We start from the raw sequence: 27,464 nt of genomic DNA, 5'->3' as shown, positions 1-27,464 counted from the left end.
CAAACCTTTTTTTTTTTCTTTCTTTTTTTCTTTCCCCTACAGCAAAAAGTAACTCTTAAAAAAAATGAAAGCTGTATTTGGGGTGTTGCTCACGCTTGGTTGCTGCCTCAGGTTTTTCAAAGTGTGTGAGTTGCCAGGAATCCAGAAGGGTGGGAAGGTCAGGTTATCAGATGCCATATGCTGGAAGTCAGAAAGCCAGGAGGGAAAAAAAAGAAGAAAAGATTTTTCACAGAAAACTTAAGTTGTGGGGAAAGTAAATTTATCATTATGAAAAGGTGCCGTCAAGGAATGTCACTGTCTCACTGTCCTTCACACTGCCTACGAGTCTCATTCTTGGAGTCCTTTACGTGGCTTCTCTTCTCTCAAGGTTGCTCCTCGAGGAAAGGACTTCTCCTAAGTATGGTCCTGATGGTGCATATATCCTGGTTTATTTTACATCATCTCAACCAGTCAGTCAGGAGGCTGAGGACCCAGCATCCATTTGTTTGCCTCCCCACAAACAGATCCTCACTGTCTTATCCATGGCCTCCTTTGATCCATCTGTAAGGTCACTAGCCCTTTACCCTTCAAAACCCTTGGGAGATCCATTTCTGCTTTGACCTGTAGAAGAAATCAGCCATATGGTTATGGGAAGATTACATAGCCTTGCACATAGCCTGGGCTTTTTGTTTTAGTTCTGCTCTGTATTCCATGCCCCTGATAGCTGGGAACTGCCAGGATGAAGAACAGCCACTCTTGGCCTAAAGGGCACTCTCTTTCACCCTTGGCCTCTGATATTTTCTTCTCCCCCATGGGTTTGCCCTTTTATATTTGGCCTGTAGTCTCAAATCAGACCAGAGCCCCATAGGAGCTGGCCTTATGCTCATGGGGCTCAAGGAGCTCTGACCCTGTCAGGGGTATTTGAGGGTTCTGCAGTGCTGTACTACCTGTTGAACTTTTCTGTTACTACATACTGAGATCCTTTTGCTCTTGCCGAAGTTTGTTCCCTTATTAAAACTGTCTTGGTACATGCTGTGATTATAAGCCTTGTTAAATGAAGGTGATTAAATCATTTGTTCCCAACAGTAGCCTAAAGCAGTGCTTCATTCAGTATTCTGGTCAATCAGCGTTTTTCCCCATGGTGAAAAAGACACTCAGTGCAGTGAGTGTCACCATTGGGCCTGGAGCATAGTGCTTGCATTAAAGATTACTCTGTTGTAAAGCTCATCCTTGCTTTATCAGTTCTTTCTAATTGTTAATTGCCTTTAGACGTCTTATTTAAACTAAGAATAGTTTAGTTGGGTTGATGCTATCAGGATGTAGATAGCGCTCTCTTAGTTCACGTCTAAATTAGTAATTTCTGTGAAGAACAGTGATAGCAGTTCCAAACAGTGACCCAGAGCACTGAAATTACAAGCCAGCCACGTAGTTTGCTTCTATTCTGTTGAGTAGATGAGCTGTTAGACAAGATAGATGCCTACCTGCTTACCATTATACAGTTTCACTTATGCCTACACTAACATTTATGCTCTGGTTACAGCTGGAGCTGAAAAACATGTAGAAAATGCATTCAGGGTTTGTTTTGTTCTCCTGAGCTTTTAGAGGCTCCCACAGAATTGTTAGCGGTAGCAGTAATTGTGTCATTATCTCAGTCTGACGAAGTATTTTACATCAGTGGATTGCAGAGAACTGTTTCACAAACAAGGGAACAGAGGCAATGAAAGGGGCTGTAAAAAGAGCAGGGATGGAAGTGTGGATCGCAGTCCTGGTTTTTGTGTCTTTGTCCATTCTCTATTAGTTCTGTTTTGTTTCCTCTCCCAAAGCCTGTAGGCACAGCTGTTGCTGGCAGAGTTAAAACCAACTGTGCTCTGTTTACAACATTTAGGTCAATGTACTTTCCTGAAGAATTCACAACACTCCTTTGGTCCCTCTTATGTACTTGCTGTACTTCTCTTACGTTTCAGACAGTCTCACCAAGAAAAACAGTCAGTGAAGCAAGTATGTATAAAGATACTTTACAAGACACAAAGCACTACTCTTTCAATTGCAAACATTTCTCTTCAGAATTGGGTGCTTTCCCCCTCAGTGAGGTAAACTGAGCAATTAGTTGTAACAATAGCTGTCCTTCATGACTTCTGTCAACACCGGGGAGGTATAAATCAGAGCTTCCTATCAAAAATCCAAATCAGCTGGGTCCTGCAGGTGTCTCAACTTACTGTCAGGGCTGCAAATGCTGATTTTCTTTGGTTTTGATGCCAGAGAGGTCAGATGCAGAGGTACCACAAGATGTTAAATAATTGAGGGTTTGAGGAAGTCCCTGGTGCTCATGGTCACAACATCATCTAAGCACTATGAACTTAAAAACGTGAAAGGTTGCTGATATCAGGATGCTGTTTTGTCTGTTGACACTTTAGAGCTGTAGACACCAGCAGCAGAGCTGCTGTAGGAATTTGTGTCTAGAAAAATCTCTTGGTGAGATCTCCTATACCCTCTTGTGACTGAGCTTCCTCTAGAGCCCTCTCCTCTGGGGAGTGTGTGGCTCTGTCCTATCTGGGGCTGTTCTTTCACAAATCTCAGACCGCATCTAAATAAACAGACCAGACTTTAGGCTGTAGCTTGGCCCAGATCTGCCTGACCTGGTTGTCATGCCCTGTGAAATTGTTCTGAGAGGATAAATGTGGAGTAAAACATGGATGCCTGGGTATTAGCCATTGAGAGAAGATTTAGGAGAAGAACTGGTATTCCAAAGAGCGCTAGAGACAGCAACAACTGAAACCTTCTCTCTGGACTAAGAAAATATTTCTGTGCATTACCCTTTATAGGAGACTGGCATCTGATTAGTTGTACTGCAAATTCAACCTGCTACAGCAAAGTACCAGGTATGTTTTCTGAGCACTGGGGAAAACTCACAAAGAGCAACACCCACAGCATTGCACCAGCCTGGAGAAGCCTCATGCAGAGCACAGCAGCATCGTTCTATGCTGATGCAGAGCACATTTTCTGTGTCTTGCACAGAAGGAACATGCACATATGTCGTTATTTATAGCCTCTCCACCCACACACAGCTTTGAAAACAAGCTCTAAAAGGAGCTCAGCATTTAAAGAATAGAACGGGTGGTTTTTTTTTTAACCTGATGATTTTTTCTCTTTCTTTTTTGTTTTCCTTAAAAAATTGTTCTGGGAACATTAGCAACAAGCCAGGCATCAAGGAAGAAACATTAGTTCTTCATTTGTCTGTCTATTGTTCTGTTACTTGGAATGTTTTTAGAGAGGCAGTTGCCAAATTTTATCAAGTAAAACATTTAATCAAGAAAATGAAAGATAAGTGGGATGCATTTGATGAATGGGAACTTTACCAAAGGAAAGCTATGTAAAGTTGAACAGAGACCTTCCTCAGGGTAAGAGGGATATGTATTTCCACTCCCTTTTGGAGTGCTTGCAGTGTAGATGACCACATTTATTGAAGGCTGTGTGACCTCAATTGGTGACCAGAGGAAGTGGGTGAATATTCCTCTTAAAATGCCCAGCTTACAGCCAGCCAGCACTGCCAGAGCCCTGAAATGAATGTGCAGTTCCTAAGAGGCAAATGATAAACACTGCACCTCCTTAACTATTAGGACTAGGATCAACTGTCTCCTCTGCATAGATCACACGAATCATTTCATAGAATGGCTTGGGTTGGAAGGGACCTCCAAGGCCATCTAGTTCCAACTCCCAGAACACACTGCATTCTCACCAGTATATATATATATATCTATATATTTAAGCACAGGGGTTAGATTTTTGTTTTTAAAATGAGAAATTGTGCAGAGGTGAACCTTCCACATAAAGTCCAGGAAGCTCATAAAAACACCTACAATCTGATTTCATGAGGATTTCTTTTTTTTTTTTTTTTTTGGCTGAATGGAAACAAGGGAATAGAGTAAATTTTTTTTAGTTGTTGTAATTGGCTCTGCATTTAATTCTCCTTCTTAATTTAGTTGCTCTGTGCAGCAGAGGAGTACTGATAGGTCTGTAAGTTGCTTTTCCCTCCAAGGGCAAAAGGGACTGCGTGGCTTTTCTTTTTGAGACCTCTTTAATGATGTGGTGGTATTTGGAATAACTACAGTAAAAGGGGAAAAGCAGACAGTGATTAAAAAAATCATACTTAACAGCAGCTGCATGTGTTTTCTGGTTTTTGAAAGAGACCCAAACTTGAGGGAGTACATATTTACCACACGGAGCTGTAGTGAAAAGGAAAGGTAAAATGGAAGTGACAAACCTCTGGGTGATTGGGCAGGATCTAGTGGGGGCAATGCTGTCCATGGTTGGAACTAAATGATCTTTAGGTCCCTTCTAACCTAAACCATGCTGTGACTGCAGGGAGGGTTGTTTACTTTACATTTTGAGGCTTTCCTTGAGAAAAGACTGGGGAAGTATTAGAACTCATGTTTGTCATCCTGTCCTAAGTGCATATAAATCAGTGTAGTTCTATCAACTCAATGACACCTTCTCTTTTAGAAATAGGCAAAACTCCTGAGCCTCAGATTGCTTGGTTTGTGCAGTAGTGGGATGAACCGATTGGGTCTCAAGTCAATCTGACCGAGATAACATATATGACTGTCTGAGCTGAATCAAATACAGAATAAGCTGGATAGTTGGCCAGGTTAGTCTGTGAAGATGAATTAGTTACAGACATATCAACAGGTCAAGCTATGATCTTTCAGGCTTTCTATATACATGCTTAGCAATTAGGCATTTATGCTACAGTGAATTTGGAACAATTTTCAGCTTATTTTAAAGCTCTGGTTTTAAATTGACTGTCTGCTTACTTGTGTAAGGCAGCCATTATGTTGTTTACTATTTGTGATATTTTAGTATGTTCAAGTATTGGAATAGGTCCCTAGAATCCCAACCAGATTTAGAGCCACATATTGCTAGAGGCTGCAGAAACTTAAAATAAAGGCAGCTTTCACTCCAAACGCTTTCTCTGTCAGCCTTGCTTGTTTTGACTGCAAGTGTGGTTAATGTCATCTTACAAATGAGGATGGAGGCAGGGAAGTTGAGTCATTTGCTGAACTGTAGTGCTGGGCATTGAACCAAATCACTTGAATTCCAGTGTACTTTTGATATGAAATCCTTGCTGCTTTTTGCTTATTTATGAGAGCTCTCACATAATTCAACATGATTAGCCAAAAAGACTGGAGAGAGTAAGGTACAGCTCCCCTCTACTGCATCAAAACTACACTAACAGAGCTATATCTGTACATTAAGAGTGCACTCATCCACATTAGTTTATGCAGTCTCTAAGAGGCTGTCATATGAACTAAATTTGTTCATAAATGGAACATAAAACATGGTATTCCAGAGTGTGTTTGGAGGCTCCAATTCTGCTAGATGTGTAATTATAAACCCTGCCTAACATCTCTTACAAACAGGGGGTCCTTATCCATGTTCACCGAAGACATTTTGCTGGGGATTATGGTGGGAGTAAGATTTGCATCTTAGGGTCGGATACGGATATCTCTGAAGATAAGTTATGCTGTGGGAGCCAAAGATGATTATTCTGTTTTAAAGATAAGATATGGCTGAACTTTATACCAGTTCTTAAAAATAACTTTTTTCAAATTACTGTATCACCAATGTTAAATTATAATGAAGAAAGAAGTGGAAAAAAAACCACCTCTTTTTAAATTAGGGTGTAAAAACCACAAATGAGAATGGCTGACTTTTGTTTTGGGTTCTATTATGAACCATTAATAATGGCAGGAAAAGCCAGAGGATAAGTTCCTTTGTATTTTGGTGTATTTTCTCAGCTAGACCTTTGCTTGACATTACCCTGCTGTGACAGGGCCAGGGATAGAAGGGAAAAGAAATCTATTTTCAGCTATGATTTAGAATACAACAGAGAAACTGTGTTTTAATTGAAATCAGACTTGGAGTGCATTTTAGTCATTAAAGAGGATTAGAATATATTAAGTCTCCATGAGTTGTGGGTTGGGGAGATTTTTTCATTTCTTTAGTTTTCTTTTGATTCTCAGTGTTTGCTCTTTCTTTGCTGGTGCTCTTACTGCCACAAAATTCTCCTGGAGGGCCTGGTAGGAGGCCAGGTGTTGGGCTGCCCGTGCTGACCTTTGTTGAATGATGTTATCTGTGAACAGACATGATTGCAGTGGATGGAAGTTGGCAGTCACACAGTGGCTACTGCCTCCACCCAGAAATGCAGTGGTCTCCCCAGCAAGTGAATGTTTTATCACTTGGAGGCCCTTTCCTTTTACCTTCCAAGAAGGGAGTAGATTGCGAGTATCCTTAGAGCACACATACTTTGAGTCATGTGCTCCATGCATATGCAGTGCTATATAGTACGCTACAGAATTGTTTGTAATAGTAGTGACAGAAAAGGAAAAAGATGAGGTTGGATTCTAGAGTGGAAATGGTGGAGATATTTTAAAAAAATGGATTTTGAAGTGTTATACGGTTTCCTCGTGTCACACCAGAACTCCAGCCCACAGTAACTCAAGACCAAGCAATAAAGCATTAGAGGTAACTTGATACTGTTTAGCTTCCTTTTACTGACATGTTCAAGGCATAAGAATTTAAAGTTAGGCAATACTTATGCACCTATTTGAAATGGGGTGGAATAAATTGGTTACACTTTATTGGAATTGCCCTGGAATTTATTGCAAACTTGCTAGAGGTACAAAAGATTTAATCTAACACTCTGAGTTACACCAAATTGGTACCATTTTAGGTGAGATCAAAATCTGCCTCTTAAGTGGATAATGGTATCATTTATTTTTGGTTTTCATGGTAACCCAATTTGACTCACTATGGCAACAACAGTGGGACTTAAAGTAATGAAGATTAATCACTCCCTCAGCCAAGGCACTTCTTTAGTGGGTCATCTCGCTCAGGAGCAATTAAACTGTTCAAAAGTGGCCTGGGTCAAATGCAGGATTGGAGATGTCCCATCACTGCTACAACACCACACTGCATCTTATTCAATGCAGATTTAATCACCAGTTGAAGCTGTTCACCTCCTTCCTGTAGGAGCAAGGCAGGTATATTTGAGCAAATCTCTGTGTTCTTCTCCAAGTCTTTCTCATTTCATTTTCATTTATTGTTGCTAAAAGAAACACAATTTACAAGAATGTAGAAACTCTGTTTTTAGCTAACTTCATTAACCAACATGGTTCTTTAAAGTAGTGAATTTATTACTCTCTACATGTTCTTTTGATGCAAAATGTGAGCAGAGGATAATGTCTTGCTGGGAAGGAGTTATAGAATCATCTGGGTTGGATAACACCTTCAAGATCATCAAGTCCAACCATAAACATGATCTACTGTGTCCTATCACTAAATCATATCCCATAGTGCCATGTCTATGTCCTTATGTGATCATGATCACCGTCTCCATGAAGAAAATCTTCCTAATATCCTGTATAAATCCCTCCTGGTGCAACTTTGAACTGTAAGTCCAATTGCTCGTCATCTGAAAAAAGAGGCTGGATTCCAAGGAGCTTTTAAATTAAAGCCAAATAAAGTTATGAGATGCTTCTTGTTTTTCACAGTTACTGATTAAGAATGATACCTATGGGAAGAGGTTGCATTTTCAAAGAGCTGCATTGAACAGTCTGCCTTTTAAAAATAGTGCCCATCTCCTTTTTTTATTTCAAAATCAAATTAGCCTTTTAAGCTATTAAAAGAATTGACCTTAACTGCACTAATGCAATCATCTCACCGTATTCCCATCATACAAATTAGCCCAGAGGAAGAACAATTATCATCCCAGAACTTTGCTTTATTATTGCCTGATTGCTTCTTCAGCCTTCTTTCCTCAAAATCATCCTTCCTTTCTTCTCATGTTTTCCTACCTTACCCCATGGAAACTACCATCATCACCTGTAAGTGGACTCTCCAGTAACTTCTCCATGATCTCTCCTGGGTACTATTTACTTTGCCAGTCCAGGTGTATCATGGGTCCTAGAATTCCAATAAGCAAGAGTCTGATCATCAGCAAAACAGAGTATGGAGAGACTCTGGAAGAGTTCCTCTTGTAAGTATGAGCTTCCAGTGCTGTGCTTAGGTGAAACCTATCTGAATTGCCACTCTTTTGGCAGTTACACAGATCATTCATAAAGGGACACGCACAGCTATTCTTCATCAAATTAGTGCAGTCAGCCTGCTGTAGCTGTGCTAGGCTTTCTTTAATTTTCTTGGTGGCCTGGGTTTGCTGCTTATTTTCTTGGCACAACACAGGAAACAGAGTAACTTATTTATTCCCATGGTCAATTCAGGGATCTCCTGGAGTAACAGCAGGAAAGCAGAAACTACCCCAGTCCACTAGCTGAGAGCAATTGGGTCAGTAAGTGCAGAATGGTAATCTGCCATGGTGGGGGTTGAAGTATTGCATTGTCCTCCAATCCTGTAAGAAAATATCTGTGAGTTACAAAGTTTCCTAAGTGATTCTGGCAGCCTGCTTGGAGTTGTATCTTGGGCTTGTAACTGGCGTGTTTTCATTAAGCAATATTATCTAATGGACTGCAGGCTAGATTGGAAAATGCTCTCCTGCATGGGAAGTGTGTCCTGGCAGTGCTCAACCTGTGTGTCCTGCAATGCAGGACCTGGCTTTGCTCTGCTAGGAGCTACTAAGCAGGAAGGAGGGCCTGACCTTTGTCCCAAGCAGCTTACAAAGTAGCTGAAGCACAGCAAGAAATGTATACAGGGGAGAAAGTTGATAAAAAGTTGATATGTGCTGGAGTTGCAAAATTCAAGAAACACCTCTGATGATGGACCTACCTGGAGCACAGTACTTTAATTCCAACAAATTCACAATTTTCTAGATGTTTTAAGAACAAAATAGCTTAGCAATGATGGACAGTGGTGAAATGTGAAGATGTAATTTGGCAAACACTCAACTGGATTTTTAACTGCTTCTTCAAGCTGTTTTTAAAGAGTGAGTAAATTAATTGAACTAAACCACTGTAACTTCAACAACTAACTGTATCTCAAGATGTTAATTTCTGGCAGTTGAGGAAGTTGTATAGTCCTTGCTTTCAATTAAATTGCTAATGTTCACTTTGAATTATTGCACAGTTATTCTACTTCTAAAAACATTTCCTTTCTTTGGAGGCTAGGAAGAATGTCTCCTAATCCACTGACAGGTAGATGTTTACTGTTTCTTATGATTTCAGGTCTAATTGTGACCTTTCAGAGTTTTTCCTACATTTGCTGTAGACTAATTGCTCCACATTTCTCGTTGTTTTTACTGGGAAGTAGGGGCTGCTGTATCTGTCTTATTCTTGTACCTGATTTATGTTCTTGCTGTTGCTTTGCCTGTTTTTCTGTATCTCAGCTCTTAATTTAATGTAAATTTTCTGTGCCTTGTATGATGGAAGCATAGATGTAATATTTCCCCATGTTTTCAGATTATTGTGAGCTTAATAGATGGTAGATGCTTTAATGCTGAAGACTGGTTTGTTAGGACCATTATGCACTGAAGACTGGGGTGATCAAATGTGCTATTGTGGGTTTCAGAGCCGTGGAAAATGCTATTGAGTTGTTCTTTACAAAGTCGTGGTTTGCTTTCTTACAGGAATTGTGGCAGAGGTAGAGTTTATGGAGCAGTTTGAACTGGAATTTTTTTAAGAGCAGGTAGAGGCTGGGAAATCTGAAACGGCAGAGGAGTGGCATAGAAAGGAGGTGATCAAATAGCTTGTTACAGGCAGTGTCATTAGCAGACAATTCATAGATTTTTATCTTGTCTTCTCACCTAGTGCTGATTTATGAAGTGGATATATGATTTTATCACTTCAAAGGGGTATCTTGTGTCTAATCTCATAAGCTAAACGATTTGCAAACCTAATCGATACTTGCACAGAAGCCTTCAGAGGGCAGCCTTCACGTTATAGGAAGGATATGGTGCATCACCAGATGGTACCCTTCTGTATCAGGCAGCAAGAGACAACTGCCCAAATGCAACATGAGACAGTGTGTTCCCGGATGAGAGCTGGAACAGAGATGTATTCTCTGTGGATTAATGTGCTAGCACTTGTGATTGTTTGTTTTTGTTGAGATAGAGCACCCATATTTGGAGCAGAACTCTGGTCTAGATTCATTGCTTTTGTTTTCATCTTTGTTTGAAGTGAGCATCACATGTTGTATTCCTTGTTTTGAATTGCAGTATGTACTGGAACATCTCTTTGTAAAATAAAGGCAGCAATCTATGTCAACAGTCATCTCACAGTGACTAAAACAACACAATGTAACATTGGTTGAGATGAACATTTAACTGTTGTGTGATCAGTATTTAAATGCTATGAACAGTAAAGTTTTTAGAGCAATTTGCTGTAGAATTACAGTGAGTGGCTATCAAATATTAATGGATGGAAAGCATACGTTCTGCAAACTAGCTTCATATCAAGCATCATTTAAATTAAAGCCATTTGCAATTTTTGAAGTCATATTTAGAAAATGAGCCCTCATTAGAAGATATATTTTTTTTCAAAATTGAGTTTTGATCTGGTTCCTTTTTTAATAGATAAATTAAGAGGAAGGAAGATGTTAATGGAATTATTTGCAGACTTTTAGCGACACGAATGCTGGAAGGCTAACCTCCAATAATTACTGTTATTACAAGTAACATACACATTTCTGGTCAAGAACATATTGCAGAAGAGCTCTTTCTGCTCTTTCTAGTACTGTTATTCCCTCTATATTGAGGAAGAGAGAGAGAGAAAGGGTGGAGATCACATTCTGTAATTCCCCAAGATGATAGCACCAAGCTCCATTTTTGAGATGCTACAGCTTGTAGCAGACCCTGAGCAGATTTAATCTGAATGGTGATGGCTATAATAGCAGAATTGTGCCAGTGTCATTGTGAGAAGGAGCTCCAAATGTATGGCACTCATATGGTTGATCTTCTTTTAAAGAAAATCTTCTTTAACTCTCAGTATATCAGATTTGCCACTTCTCTATAGGATTCAGTTACATTTGGAGCTGAAAACCTGGTCAAGTTTGCTGGTGCATTCTTTCTATGTTTTATAGCCTGCACTGAAGGATTCTTAACATTTTTTTTCTGGTTACTTTGATATTTTCTCCCCATATAATCAATTCATGCTTTTGGGCTCATTTGAGGCACCCCTTGTTGGAATCTGTTATTTGTGTGAAATCAGATACCACTGTTTTCAGGTTATACAGGGATTTTTTAAGAAGATGCTCACTGCAGAAGATTCCAGATTTCTGACTCCCATTCCCCAAAATTCATTTATGGGAAAGTAAATATTTAATGCCTGTCAGGTTCCAATAGCTAAACTGCTCTTCAAAACAAATTGAATAGCAAGGATTCAATCATTTTAATTTACCAGCAACATCTATAAAAATGTATCTTCTATTTGGTCATAAAGGACACTGACAGATCACCGTGTGCTTAACCCCAGCTAACTTAAGGCAATGTCTCTGCAGCTGCCTCGTCCTCCCCCCAAGGATTGCTCTGTGCTGCTGAGACAGGACAGGTAATTGGATGTTCTTCTCTTTTGGCAGGTACTGGACTGGATTGAAAATCATGGAGAAGCCTTTCTGAGTAAACACACGGGAGTGGGGAAGTCTCTGCACAGAGCACGTGCGCTGCAGAAAAGACACGATGATTTTGAAGAGGTAGCACAGGTAAGAGTCTGAAATACACTGTGAAAAAACAAACAAACAAACAACTACTGGTATTTTGGGAGCTCTATAAATTCATGCTGCTGTCTTCAAACATCTGGAGCTTACCAGGATCCTGTGTCACAGCTCTGAAGGTTTGCGTGCACACTGTGAGAGCACGGTTGGTAGCAGCAGGAGTCAGCACTGGAAAATCACTGCAGCAGGTCTATGCAAGTACAGTATGTCATGTAGGAGGTTTTTTATTTGCTTCAGCATTAGAAGGGCAATCATCACAGGTAGTTATTATTAGTAGTACAGGATTATTATGTTACAGTTATTATTATATTTTGGCATGGAGGCAAAATTCCTTCCCAAAAGCCCATAACTCCTTGAAACATGCTCATAGTTGATGTTTAAACATACATCCAGTCTTTACTTACAAGAATGAAATGAAAGGGGGACCTTGATAAGCTTTTCCAGGGACTGACTGGCTTCTTTTTCTTTCTTTGTTTTTTCCTTTTTTCTTTCCTTTTCTTTTTTCCTTGGCTCATGACCAGCCATTATCCATTCTCAGCTCTCCCTGTCAGATCATGTTACACTTTTTGTCTTAGGCTGAAGCAACATCTGTGAGAAATTGGTCTCCAGTGAAGGTACCTCTGCACTGGGTATTTCAGATAAAATTCTGATTGATAAATTCTGCTTTACATAGGATAAATGCTTTGCCTTTGTGGTGCACTCAGGCAGGTTTTTGCTTACATAGTTCACTATGGCTTAAGACAAAAATTTATTAGACTTTAGTTTTGTTTTTCTGTGGTAACTTTCCTGCGTGTTGGCCTAGTTTAGTTTTAGATGTTCCAGCAGCAGGGACATTGCTCTTTCACTGCACTCCAAGGGAAGCTATTTCACTGCCTGACAGCAGCTACTGGCAAGATTATTATTATTTTTCCTCTCCCTATATTCAATTTATATATACATACATATATATAAAACCATGGTGTATATCCCCTATGTCTTGTTTATATCCCTTAAGGAGGTAAATGCCAAGGAAGGAGATGAAATAACAGCCCTGAAATATCTGTTGAATGTTAGCATACCTCCCTTAAGTGCCCCTTAGCCAAGTTAAGCATATTTAAATCTGCTAATATGTTCTTATTAAACACTCCTTTGTTAACTATTTCTTTGAATCCATTCAGTTTGCCAGCATCCTTCATTTAATTAGATGTTCAACTGTCAATGGAATACTCATATTCCTTGGCTGGTACACCTTTCAGCTGCAATGAGACATCTTTGCATACCATTGACATATCATACAGTCTGAAAGCAGCAGTTCTAGACTGACAGATCACTAAGATGTTCTGGGGCCTCCTGTGGCTTTCAGCCTCCTGACAAGAGTTTTGAATTTCTGGAGTTCCTTTTTTCAAATTTATTAACATGTGCATTCATATGGAGGTTGCAGACCATGCACTTGAAGGGGTCATCCAAAAACCTGAGTTAGTGGGAAGTTTCAGCCTGAAATCAACATTAGGTACCTTTCCAAGGGATGTGAGTTACATAGCCATTATTAGATCCAATGCTAAGGGTAAATGAACGAAAATGAAGGTCTAGTAATACACAAGAACTGAAACCAGGTGATCTCGAGTCCTTTGTGGTATTAATGTTCTATGAACCTCCCTCTTCTATGATGTATTAGGATCGCAGCTCCAGCTCTGTCTCACATTACTGGATTTCTTCACCCTTTTTTTCCTCCTCCTGGAGTACTACGTCACTGGAGATGTAGGAAACAAATGAAGAACAGGTGAGGAAAGACAGAAGAATGAGCAGTCTTGACAACGAGAGCACATAAGAAACAGCTGAATAAAGGCTTGCTCCACTGATTGATGTTATTTAGAGATAAGTCTGTGTGTAGGTACCAGGGTAAGCCAGAAAGGAATTGCTTCACCTGGAAGTTTTCTGATCCCTCTTGTTAATCCTGCTCCTAAAATATTTCAGACAGTTTGCCTGTTAATAACTTCAGATAGATTTCCATTCACTTCATGTAGCCAAATTCTGAGTGGGGTAAAGGACATACGAATGCAGCTCACTGGATGTGAGTCCATGGGTTCCAATGGAGGAGAGTGATTCAGAGGAGGATGGAGAGAAAGAAAAAAAAATTGCATGCGTAGAATCCCTTCTAAGTTCCTCTGACTTTGATTTCTTCACTTCTGTGATCATCTCACTTTTACTCTTACAAAGCATCTTGTTGCTCTGCTTGGACAACTGTAAGCAGTCCTGTGCTCTGAGTATGAAATTTATGATACTCGCTAATTAAAAATAACTGAAAGATGTCAAGCTCTGCTACCTTTCCCCAGCTTTCATTGAAATGGTTCCTGGGCCCTTCCTCCCATGCATTCTCACCACCGGAATGTCTATGCTAATTTATGAAGCCTGTCTGCAGTGTGACACTGGAATGTGATGCTGGCAAATGGACCTGGGGACATGAGCAGGGGGGAAGTGAAAGGAATGTCAGGCTTTATCCCAGGTCAAGGACTTGAGAATATAATATTCTTTGCTTTCAAAAGAATAATAGCAAGGGTAAGAGTGAAGGTCATAAATTTATCACACCTGGGGTTCTCCAGCAGAAGCTGCTAGGGAGGTCAATTCTGTGGTTAGGGAATAAATCTCCTCCCAACTCTGACTGTGACCAGTTTTTGCTCTTCCCAGTTCCTTTCCTCTTAATGCTTAACTCTTTAGACCTGCTCCTCAATTAGTTCATTTTAACTTCAGTATAATTTACTTTTTTTTCCCCTTCAGATAGCAAATACCTTTGCCCTAGGTAGGGTGGGTAGCTGGCATCATTTATTCCTTATAGAGCCAAGTAGCAAAGCACAGGTACTAAGATCCTCAAACAAAAGACTGAAAAGTTTGCCCATTCCCCTCATCTGGATGTTAATTGCTGTCTGCTAGTGATAATGAAAACAGGTGGTTTTTAAAAGAGTGTAATGCTGACATACCTGGTGAGACTGACAGTACAAGTGTTCTTGCTTCTGGCAGTTCTCTGACAAAGAAAACAGTCTGCCATACAGCACAAATGTATCCTCCAACATCTACCTTCTTTCGGCTCCAATATATTTGCTCTTTATCTCCTGCTGTTTGAGGAAGGCATTTGCAAAGGTCACACTAGAAACAATTTTCATGAGTTTTCGTGATATTTGCAACCGCGGGCAAAAAGTTCATGTTTTTGAATGCTACATGTAAAGAGAAAAAGTGTACCTGGGATTGCCGTGCTGAGAAATGTGCTGATTGACTGACCTGCCAAGGCACTAGATGGAGAGGTGGAACCTATTCCCTCTCTGTCTGATTAGAATCTTCACAGATTTATAAATCTGGATGTAATGATCCAATCAGGCATGGCTCAAATAGATCACCTTCCTGCACAGAGCTGCGCTTGGAAAATGTCAGTGATTTTTAGAGCAGCTCACTGTGGGCAATAGGAAATATAATGTGGGGTCTCTTTCTGTCAGATTTGCTGCTTAGATAACACTGGCAATTTCTTTACTCTGTTCTACATGGAATTCTACAGATGGGAAAGGTTTGAATTTGGGAGGGAGGTTTGTATCTTGTATATACATACCGGTGAGTACTTTGTCAGTGCTGATGCTGTTCTTGGGCTGTACCCTGACCACACCAGACCTGTGGGCACTGTGCTTCCTGCACATGGAAACTGATTGCTGATAAGGAGGCTATCAAGATAGCAACCAAAGAAACACTGCCCTTCCTGCAATTACAGCTTGTCTAGGGTTGCTTTACACAAATCAGGTGGACATAGTTTGTCCAATTATGGTTATAAATCCAAACATAATTTCATTTTAGCCTCTCTTGCCTTCCCTTATTTGTTGCTTTTACCCAGTGTTCTTTCCAGTGGAAAAAATTACATTGAACAGAGTGCACCCCTCAGCACTCGAGCACTACTGAGTTGAGCTGTGCGTGATGGAAACCCTTCTCTTCTCTGCATGTGAAAGTGGGGCTGCAGACCATTTTCCCTCCTGGCATTCCCAGAAACCTGAGGTTACTGTGGCCTCATCTCTGCTCACTGAGGGCATTGCTGCATTTTTTTTTGCAGGCAGAGAATGTGAAAAGCCAGTGGAGAAACATCTCCAGTTATCCCTATGCTTCGCTTCCAATCTGAGTGCTTTGGGATTTGAATGCTTCTCAGCAAAGGATTCTGTAGTCCTCCTGCATTTATCAGCTTTTCAGTAGAGCAGTTCATCGTGCATTCTGCACCACTACGTGCTGCAGCCTGCAGATGGCACTCACTGTGCATCGTAAAAGCCTTCAGCTCCGCTAGTGGGGTTTTGTATTTAGTACCTGCGGGCATGTTGCATGCATGCAGTAGTTAATTTATTTCTCACAGCAAACCAAAGGCTCTGATGTTTACAAGGTAAATTCTTCGACTGTGTTCTGAATGGCCTCAGTCTGAAATGTATGGAGCTGTCCTTCAGTGTGAAACACTGTGAGAAAGTAGATGGAAGGCTGGGTTGAGCATCAAAGTGCATGGAGCTTCTATGGGTAACCAGAGGCAGCTCTTGGCTCTGGCCTTACTGTTAAAACAGCTTCTCTATACAGTTCTAAATCAGCTCTTCTATTCTTGAGGAGATAACTGTATTTCCTATAAGGGAAGGATTTCAGATGATACACTGAAAGCCAATGGTCTGTATCCTCTACTGGAAATCAAAATAGGTAGGATCATAGAATGGCTTGGGTTGGAAAGAACCTTAAAGATCATCGAGCTCCAGCCCCCTGTCTTGGGCAGGGTTGCCACCCACCAATCAGGTGGCCCAGAACTCCATCCAGCCCAGCTTTGTTCACCTCCAGGGAAAATAAGGAGTATTTTTCATCTGAGAAGCAATTTGTGCTCTGGTGTTCCTGTCTCCCCTTCATCCACTGAACTGTTCATAAGATGCTGTCAGTTCAGAGTTTTCTAAAAGCTCTTGGAGATAAAGAATCTGTTAAGCGCAAGCATGTTGAAAAAGTATGGCTGTATTATTTGTCATGTGAAATATCCAGTGGATTCAGTAAGAATATTCATTGCAGGTAAAAAAAATTAATGATATTTTGTGATCTCACAGCTGAACGTAGTTTTTCTTGAACTGCTTTAAAACCAAGTGAGGTAATGGAATAGCCAAGCCAACCTTGAATTGCAAACAGCTACTTGTTTGGCCTTCGAGATAGAAACCTAGTGCTTTCCTTTACAAATTCCAGCCCTGCTGGATGTCATTGTTCTAAAGTTTGGCGTGAAGTTCAGTACTAATGTAAACCAGCTAGGCATAAATTGGGAACCCGGGCTGATAATGAGCACTTAGGAAGCTTTGTTCCAGAGTGGTGGGTTTTTTTATTATTATCACTGTTTATCTGTTTAATTTTGTGACCTACCTGGGAGGAATACCTCACCAGGCATGCTGGGTTTCTCCCTCTATGTTGGGTGACCAAAATAAAATGTAGGATCAAATATTAGGCTGAGACAAGGAGAAAGCAGACAAATTCGGTAAGAATTTTAAAGTTTAGATCACTAAGAAGTTTAAAGTCAGCAGCGCTACTGTGGTTTTGATAGTGCCAAATGCTATGCTAGGAAGCAAAACACTGAGACAGGCAACTAAAATTCAGCCCCATTTGTATCTCTGCGGTCATTAGCAAGTTCTGAAGCTATAATGTGCAGTTAGTTTCCTGTTTGCTCCATTTATGCAAATGTATTCATCTCAACACAAAGAGGAAAAAATGCCCGCTGGCAGCAGGTGACACCGCAGTACTTGCAGAGGAGTAGCAGTGTTGGGCTCCAGAACTTGTGGCGTCTTGTGGCTGGCCTGGGTTTCAATATGGGTTGTCTGAGGGGGTTATCTGGGTGGGGATGTGTAGATCTCAAAACTTCTACCAGCATACTTAGACAGCCAGATAGTTCACCATGGAAGCAATAGAGTAACTTTCTGCATGAAGCCTAGAGGGTCCTGGTGACTCAGGACTAGGATAGTGCAGTTGAATGGGTGGCCACTTGCACTTTGCAGTCTAGTAATAAGGGCGACCTGTTTTTAGAGAACCCTGTATTGGCACAGAGATCTTCCTGGCAGTCTTTTGAGAGCTATGCTTAGTATGGCTTGGCTCCGAATTTGCATCACAATGCATTGCTCCTCAAGCTACAGATTATTTCCTTTTTTACTACTTCTCCTCCAAAATCACCTGACAAGTTTATCTTTTCCTTAAACTGCCTGCGAAATCTCAAGGACTGGTAGCAGTCCGGTTTTGACGGTTGCCAGAAGCTCACTTCCTATGGCTGATTTATTTGGGTAGGTTTATTCTTGTGTCTTTAGAATACGTTCCTTTCGTTTGCCTATAAAGGCAAGCTGCTGTTCCCATGGCAGACGGGCAGAACAATGAAGCTATTTAAGAAACGTGTCTTTTTTAGTTCTAGAAGCTCTAGAAAATTAAATTTCAGTTGTGTGGGGAGTTCTGAGGATTTGAATTTGTCTCATTTGGAATCAGAAAAGAAAGCCAACATTTCCTGAAGAACTCTAGAATGTGTTTGTTCAGGTAACGATGGGGAAAAAATGAGCACTGATGCCTTATACAGCATAAAAACTAAAGAGACGTTCAGTGTTCTAGTGAGGTCTCCTCTGAAGAAGCATACAGCTGAAACAAAGGCTGTCTGCTGCTGGGGATTTCTCTGCAGCACACAGACTTAATGAACCACTGCTGATCTGAATGAACTTTGTATGCTGGTGAAAACCAGTGCCACCTGAAGGCTCTGGATCCCCTCTGACAATTTTTCCTTGTGCTCTTCTTATTGGCAGCCCAGTGGGCTTTCAAACTCTACCTATTGATTCTGGGAGATTAATTGCAGCAATGTCCAAGTCTCGTTTATAATGAAGGCAGACTAGTACTCTCAGATCCATTTCTTGTAGCCATTAATAGTGGTGGGGATTCAAGGTGACACCCTGTGGGCCAGCCAGTTGTGTCTTAGGAAGAACTGCACAGCATTAGCCACAGCAGCTGTGGCTCACTGCAAGCATGATGCTTTGCATGTATTTAGTGCAGGAAATTTCATGTAGGTAAAGTCAGTGTCAAAGAGATTTGAATTCAGTAACAAAGCAAGGTAATTATTAAGGCCAGGTGGTAGGTGTTCATTAACACTGTGCAAATATTCTGGAAAGAGACTAACCAGGACTGATGGATCACAAGATACAGAGCAATGTCACATTGCAAGTTTCAGAGAAACTGCCACTAAACCATGTCACTGTGCACCACATCTGCGTGTTTCTTGAAATGGTGACTCCACCACCTCCCTGTGCAGTCTGTTAATTCATCAACAAGCATCAGCTGGGTAGTCTACTGTGCCTTTCTTCCTAAAAAGAGCTTGTTGTACAACTCCCCAGAGCCACAAATCCTCCAGAGACAGAGAACCTGGCAGTACTAATGGGCTCGTGCCACCTGGTGTACTTATTAAATCCTTAACATCCTTGTATTCCTCATATCAGAAGGCCAGATCAACTCTTCTACGAGGAAAGGTTGAGGGAACTGGGTTTGTTAAGCTTGGAGAATAGAAGGTTCCAGGGAGACCTCACTGTGGCCTTTCGATACTTGACAGGAGCACATAAACAGGAGGGGGAATGGCTGTTCAAGGGTGGATAATGATAGGACAAGGGGGAATGGTTTTAAACTGAGACAGGAGGTTTTGGTTAGATATTAGGAGGAAGCTTTTCACTCGGGGTGGTGACACACTGGAACAGGTTGCCCGAGGAGGCTGTGGATGTCCCATCCCTGGAGGCATTCAAGGCCAGGCTGAATGTGGCTCTGGGCAGCTTGGTCTGCAGGTTGGTGACCCTGCACCAATCATGGTGGCGTTGAAACTAGATAAGCACTGTGGTCCTTTTCAACTCAGGCCATTTTGTGATACAAAGCATTTGAGTTGTGTAAAAACAACACTTGCACTATGGGACTGTTCCAAATGCTTTATCTCAGTATTTTACCAACATTTGGTTGCATATAAACCTATTTTTAAACTTTGTTGCCCTGAAATAAAGTTCAAATCTCAGTTTCTCTTGCGTATGAGTAAGGTGACATCAGTGGGTTTACAGAGGCCTTTAGAATAACGTGTGCAAACAGCAGCAAAAATCCTATTGTGTGTATAAATAATTCACTTGTTGGTTTAGTGTGTGTAATTGAGTCACTAATATTTCCCTCCATAAGTGCAGCCTGAAAGGTCTGGCTTCACATAGGCAAGCCCCACAAAAGGTTTGGCTTGTGTCACTATGAAAATGACACATGGTTTGAGACATTTGGGCATCTTTGCTGAGGGTCTGCTTCAAAGCACAGCCACATCCAAAAGCCCAGGTTCCTCTCGTGCCTCAGCCTATGCTGAGGGAGGAAGGGAAACTCTTGAGATTGACATGAGAAAAGCAAGCAGAATCAAACCTGTCGTGTTACCGCATTTCAAATGCTCGGATGGGAGAGAAAAATTGCAGAATTTGTGAAAAGCCAGAAGAACAGAGACGGGAGGTGTTCCTGACCTGTCAGTGGATGCGCGCACGTGTCTGCCTGGCATGGTTGCCTGCATTAGCATGCAGCTGACACAATAGAAACCAGTGTGTGCTGCAGAACAATGAGTGCAAGCTCGATTAGCAAGCAGCCCGCCTTATTAGAGTGTTTTGTTCAGTGCATCAAGGTTGTTTTTTTCCAGGCAGCATAGGTAACTCCTCATGACATGAGTGGTATTTGGAGCTAAGCAAAGAGGGGAGAACAGAGCCTGCTTTTGCCTCCCCCGGTGTGACATTAACTCTGCACGGTATAAAAGGGTGTTTGTGACTCATTCCTACCAGGGAACTGAAAGTGCAGCCATCGTGTTACTTGTGTCAACCTGAGAGCTTTTAGGTGGTTGTTTTTCCCGTGGCCAGAACCAGAATTTGGGTTTGTCAATGCCCACAAACCAAGGTGGAGTGCTGTGCTCACCATGGTGACTTAGAAACAAATGCTGTGGGGAAGAGAGGGCTTGTACTGTTTCATTTCTTACAATTTTAGTGAAGCACAGGAACAGGTGGTACATGTCCCATCCCTGGAGACATCCAAGGTCAGGCTGGACGGGGCCCCGAGCACTGCTGTAGCTGTAGGCTTCCCCGTTCATTGCAGGTTGGTTGGGTCAGGTGGCCTTTAATCGTCCCTTCTCACTTGAATGATTCTGTGATGCCATGACTGCCAGCAGGAGAGCAGGAATCCCCCAGCACAGCCCAGGCTGTGTGGCCATGCCAGTGTAGAAATGTCAGTCAGCTCAGCGGTGTGTGCACTCCCCTCTGCGGCTGGTAACTGGGTCACTGGGTCATTTAACCATTGCAAATTTAGTTTTCTTACAGCAGCATGTAAATGTGGGACAAGAGATGGCATATCAGAGCACAGAGCAGAATCCGATTTGTGAGCTAGGACATGGACATGAAATAAGGAGATTATGTTGGACTTGGAATGGTGAGGGGAGGGGAAACTGCTGCTTGGCCCCGCTTGGCATCCAGGATGGGAGCGGGTGCCCAAGTCCTGATCCCTGGGGTCTGGCACAACACTGAGGCTCCAGGAGAGCTGGTGAAGATCAAAAGACAACTCTCTGTTCTTTGTTTTTGTCTCTTATCATGGCCCATCTCATCATGTGGGGGCTTGATTTTTTAGAAGAAGGGAGATTGGATGGGGAGAGGGAATGGTTTGGCAACATTGAATAAAGAATACCCTAGAAAGGTTTCAGGATTTGGCAGAATTTTTAATAGTAGAAATAAATTGGCAGATGTTGAGTAAAGAGGCAATATCTCATATGGCTGCAGTGTTCCTGGAGATCTGCTACATACAATCAATACAATTTTATAGCATCAAGATTTCTGGTGGGGATACAGCTCTGCACCAAATCTCTCTTTGTAAGTCATTATTAAAATATATTTAGCTCAGATTGTGTGTGGCCTGCAAATAAGAGTCAGAAATCAAAAAATGCTGTATTTCTAAATCTCTGTTCTGATTATGGATAACCTGAATTGAATTTCATTCAATAGAACACATTTTTGAAATGCATCCACTACAAATTCCTTCTGATCAGCAAGAAAGATGTTAGTCCCTGTCTGAAACTATTCTAAAGTGTATGAAAAAAGAAAAGTGGAAAAAAGAAAGTTTATTTCCTCCAAGAGAATGAAAGATGCTTTTATTTTCCCTCAGTACAAGCAAGCAGTACATCTCACCAGCTGTTAGAAAAGATTTTCATCTTTGAAAGTTTTAGGGAAGACAAAGCCCTTAGTCCATTTTGCTCTCATAGCACCTCTGCAGATGTAATTTGATGGGTAAGCTGTACAGACAATCTGTGTCATGGAAATGAGAGCGGTGAAAAATAGGTTTATAAATGTAATAAGGTTCAGAGAATGGTTTCTACTCATTTGAAACAAATTCAAATGTGTAAACCAGGAGGGAGAGCTGAATTAATGTTGACATGAGATTCTAAATCCAGAGGGACCATCTCTCCAATCCACTCCTAAGGACACTGAGCCAGAACACAAAGATGAAATTAAAAGTTCCTTCAGTGGTAATTGAAGCTGGGGAGGCTTCCTTGTTCTTCCAGATAGTAGAGGGGTATTTGCTATCAAATCAGTCAAGGCCCAGAGGGTAGGGAAGGGGGATTGGGGTTATCTGAGTGATGGGCAGGTGCTGTGTTACCAGTCCTGCTTGCAGGGAACCTTCCCCTTGTGTCAAATGGAAATGTCCAAATTGCCAACAAAACAGAGATGGTGACATTTTCTTCTCATCATGTTCTGTCTCCAGCAGGAAACATACCAAAGTGTAAGGTTTCCTATGGGTCAAAAGAACAATTTTAAAACAAATTTTTGCTATGAGCCAGATTTGCCTGGTCAAGCAGAAAGGACCCAGGGGGGCACCAATGGACTCCGTGCTTCTTTCTGGGTCTAGGGAGCGTGCAGGCAGTGCTGGCATGTAGCACCAGCTCAGCAGCACCACAGGGTGCAGTGCCCTCCCTCAGAGCATCCCTGACTCCTTTCCCACTGATGCAGCACAGCCTGTCAGGAGACAACCTGAGTTACAAAGGAGCAGCAGCAAAACTTTAATTAGACCTCTGCACCCCTCCTGAGGCAGCAGCAGTGCAGTGACCCTGCAGAAAGGCTGTGGCACATCCTTCTGCATGTTTTTCCTGTCTATGTTCTTCAGAAACATCAATTTGCTTTTCAGAGGTAGCCTTTAGCTTACGGAAAAAATAGTTTGTTGTGAAGCTTCAGGTCCTGTGGTGACTTCTTGTGCCTTTTTGGAGCAGCCTGTGCTGCATATATTAGTATGTTTGTCACTTACTAACAGATAAAAGTAAAACAAAAAAATAGGGTTGTTAGCTGATGGCTGTACAAGACTGTGCTGGGTCCAGCCTGCCTGGTCTCTACATTTGGCTCTTTAGGAACCTGTAAGCTGAAAGCTCTGGAGATTTCAAGGCGAACTTTTCCTGTATTTTCTCATGTTAAACATTATCATGATCTATAAACAACTGCACCTTGCCTAAGGTGTGCTTCAGGAAAGATGTTACAACTGATCTCTATATCAGTGGAAAGAGAGGCACAGCTGAGACACGGGTACTGGCTCTGGGGGAGGAAATGCCTTGGTGTCTTATTTAAAGCAGGTTTCATAAAAACCAAGGTGCTGGAAACAAAGCCAGGCAGTTTACTGAATTCATGTCCCCTCAAAGCTTTATTATGCCTCTGTTTTCATGACAGCAGTGCTGCCAGTTGTATTTGGTACTGAATTTTCCCAGTGCTACTGACAGTCTGAAGCCATTTAATACTGTCGTCGCTGTTTCTTTGAAATCTCCAAATTGTGAACACGATATTAAACCCAGAATGCCTGAAGTTATTTCAACTCAGAAGACTGGCAGAACTTGATTAAGCTGTTGTGATTGCACTTGTGTCTGCAGGGCTCAGAAAAGGCGTGAGCTGAGCTGCTGGGATGGAAAATAAGCCTGTACCCTCCCAGCTCACTGCTCACCTGTGAGTGCCACATGTTTCTTTTCTTCACTCTCTTTTCCATTTTGCTGCTATCACATAGAAGTAATGGGGCTTTGATTTGGACTGTTTGGGCTTACTGATGATGTTTATCAGCAGAATAGCTTTCAAATCACTGCATTTTGCTGCTGACGGTTTGTCTTCTTCAGCTTTCTTCTCATCTCTGCAGAAGAAAATGCTTTTCTCACCTCTGCTGAGCTTGCTTCAAAGCCTCCGTTACTTTATGATCACTTCAGCAGCTCTCATTCAAATGTTCCCCTAATTACTCAATTAAATCATTTTGCAGTAATAATACTGTTCTCCTGGTACCCTCACGGTGATGCATAATGCTAAATAATATCAGATATTGTTGGGTTCTGGCCTTAAAACCAGTTTGGTTTCATGTCTGACCACAGAACTAGTTTACAGTGTCATGTTTGCTATGTTGCCTTCATTATTCTGCTGTTCTTGCAGTTCCTCACTCCCACATACCTTTGCCTGTGCAGGAATGTTCTGAAAAACAAGAGATCCATCTTTTTCTCTGGATATTACCAAGGATCAAATGCTAAGGCAGAACCTGGCCAATAATTGTCAATGTCAGATATCTTCCCTCGTTCTTGTATATCCTTCAATCCATAAAATATTGAAAGAGCAAAGGGAGTATTTCATCATCTCACTTTAATATGCAGTTCAGATGCGGCTCTCCCAGAAGATCAGTAGGTTGGCAGGAAGAGAGAAAAATATTCCTAATAATATTTACTGGCGTTTTCCTACCTATCTATTATATTTCCTATTCATGCCTCTATCAGCACAAAAAGAGCTTTCATATCAAGTAAACAACCCTTTTATATAAAGTGCCAAAGAGAGGTATAACTGCTGGCTTTGCATCCTTACTGAGGCTGGATACAAAGTGTGATATTCGGTGGTGTTTAAAACACTATTTTGCTATGTGCTTCACTTGCACTTCATTGAGTAATAGTTGAGATCACATCAGAATGCATTAGTATGATTGTGGTAATAACTTTCTATACCTGCTGTGTGACTGCATACCTGATTGGGATGAATAGTTAATGTGATTAAAATATACCATAAGCAACATTTTTTTTCTTAATCTAACATAAACCCTTAATATGAAATAGGACAAAGAAGAATTCTTGTGGCTGATAAATTTCCAGATGCTAATTCTAATCATACTTATTTGTTTAAAAGTGAAAGGTAGTTTTTAGACCTTCTATCTGTGTTTCAGCATTTGATGCAATGTTTCAATATCATTATTTAGAATTCAAGTAGTAAATTAGTCTCAGTTTGTATGTGTACCCTCAGGGAAAATAATAAATTAAAAATAATAATACAAAGAAAAATATCTGGTTCTTGATGATGGTTAGTGAGGATGGTTTGTGATATTTACCTCATTGCTTCCTGGGAACAGATTCTTTCTCATTCATGCTGAAAAGCCCATTATGCTTAAATAATCTCTTGAAAGAACAGAACTACTGGAGGAGTAAAGTAGTAACTAGCATCAGTGTGGTATTAGATCTGGACTCCTAGCCATCCAAAATGGAAGCAAACTTCACTTTTCCCATATCTGTAATTGTTCCTGATAGGAGCTAAGCTTCTAATATCAGTGTGGAAAGTAACAATGGATCAGCAGGTTCAGGTGCTCAGCCTGAAAACGTTTGAAGAAAAATCATTTAAAGTAGTGTCAAGTCTCCTTGATCCCACAGCGTGATAGAAGATGCAGAAGGATTTAGCAACAGCTGTAGGGATGGAGGTGGTGGGTTTCCATGCTGTGCTGAAGTATAGGTGGCTTTCTAGGAGGTCTCAGTTACTCAAGTATGTTGGCAATTAGGCTGCAGTTCTGTGAATAGAAGTAATTTTGTTGAAATTGTAAAGATGTTGATATCTGGACACGAACTGGTACATACTTGCATTCATAAACTCAGCTGAGGCACTCGTTTGGTAATCTGTTTAAAAACACTGAATTGATATTCACTTGTTTAAAGGTCAAGATGGTCTGAAGTGGTTATCCAAAGAAAATATGACAGGCTGTAGTACTTAAAGAACTCGGAGTTCTGGAAGGACAGTGCGAGGAGAACTGGGTGGAGTTAAAGAAGATTGAGAGCAGTTGTCATTTTTAAGGCAAGACCAGTCTGCTAAAGTTGGTGATGGAAACCTCATTAATCTGTGTGGTTCTGAAAAAAAGTCTACAGTATCCATTCTAGTGTATGGTAGGAAACAGCCCTGTAACAATAAACCAAGTATCCAAAAGACCTCAGAGAGATATTCTGCCTTTAATTGCTGCAACTGTGGTTCCTGCTAAGTCTGTTTTGAATTAGAGCAATAGAAGACAAGGAAGAACATAGGTCTTTATTTGATTACGTGAAACTCAAAGTGGATAAAATCACATCTTACATTAGATCACCATATGCACTTAGCCTTTGCCCTCTTGAGGGAGGTGGGATTTTGACTAAGATGGATGCTTCTCTAAACCCAGATTTATTTATCAAAGGAATGCTTCACAGTGGTCACTTGGTTTAGATTTAAAATATCAAATTACTAAAGATCTAATTCCCCAAAAAAAGCCTGTCTCTGACACCCTTTAACCTAAACAGAAAACTGGAGCAACTGTTAACAAAGTGACCTGAGCAGAGAATCTGATAGTAGTGACTGAACTTAATAATTAAGAATAACAGTAGTTTATAGAATAGAATATATAGATATAGAAGAAATGCAGAATCGTGTCCATAATGATCATTTTGTGAGTGTGAATCATGCTGTGGTTTCCGTGGGTAGGAGTGCAACTTGCTTTCCTAGATCACTGCTTTCCTAGATGCACCAAAGAGTTACAGCTTCTCCAGAGCTCTGTTTTGAGCCCTTCACCACTTTGTGTCTCCTTTTCCATCTGAAGTAAATGAGCTGGAGGCTGACAAGCAACTCTGAATTGTGGTGAGGATTCTGCTGGGGTTTGTTAGTCTGTTTCTTTCCCACAGTTTTGTTTTTTATTTGCAAGAAACAGAAGAGAGATTAAAGCCTTCCAGTTCTACCTAAAACGAATTCCAAAATCACATACTATAGCTGCTTCCATTCTGAAACTTGAAGGTCTAGCAACACAGGGAGCTCAGGATGAAAGCAAAAAGTAGCCAAGCAGTGCAGAATTATCCTACCAACTAGGATGAAGCTCTCCAGTTCAATGTAGTTTTAATACAGCCGTTGTAGAGAAATAGATGTATGTTAAAATATTCAGTATGCATAACAACTTCAGATGTGATTTATGTGCACTTGAAGCAAATGAGCAGAACAAACAAAAACAGAGCATGCTTTTACCAAATAACTAACCTCTAGCTTATTTGGCATGTTCCATCTTTATATCTCATCTGACAGTAGATGACAGTCCTTTCATGAGTACATCAAGCTCAGGAGTTCAAGGCGATTGTGGTTAACTCCCAGCTGTGGTTGTTTATCTGAAGTGTATCTAAACCTCTAGAATCTGCATCACTGAGCTGGAAATCTCTCAGCACCAAAGCCTTCCTTCTAGAAGGGCAGGGATGAAGTCATTAGTGTTTTTCCTGTAGTTAACTGCACCTGTTTTTAAAACCCAGAGACTTAGCTGGGAACTCAGTGGGCAAACATAGGAAAGGAGGTGGGCTAAGATTCCACCAAACTCCAAATGTGCTGTGTTCAGACTTCTGGTGCACAACAGGGTTGTTCCTGGCTGTATCAATCTTGGCCAAAATTAGGTCTGAATGCTTTGCAGATGCATTGCCATATGTAAACATTGCCTGGCAGTTCCCTGGGAGAACACAGTATGCATCTCCATCCACATCCAGCTGGCTTCTTGGTAGAAAATGC

At 41.1% G+C, this 27,464-nt stretch overlaps 1 protein-coding gene across 1 annotated transcript in view; it reads left to right on the top strand.

Annotated features, from left to right (window-relative positions):
• Positions 1-27,464, top strand: part of KALRN (kalirin RhoGEF kinase) — a 434,957-nt gene that overhangs the window by 229,784 nt on the left and 177,709 nt on the right. Inside the window, exon 10 of the mRNA XM_032445881.1 lies at positions 11,500-11,622. Within this exon, the coding sequence (XP_032301772.1) occupies positions 11,500-11,622 (123 nt within the window). The remainder of the gene's footprint in view (positions 1-11,499; positions 11,623-27,464) is intronic.

The sequence above is a fragment of the Coturnix japonica genome, chromosome 7, assembly GCF_001577835.2.
Source record: "Coturnix japonica isolate 7356 chromosome 7, Coturnix japonica 2.1, whole genome shotgun sequence".
Taxonomy (NCBI): domain Eukaryota; kingdom Metazoa; phylum Chordata; class Aves; order Galliformes; family Phasianidae; genus Coturnix; species Coturnix japonica.
The sequence above is the reverse complement of the archived record's forward strand: the minus strand, read 5'-3'. Positions and strand labels throughout refer to the sequence as shown.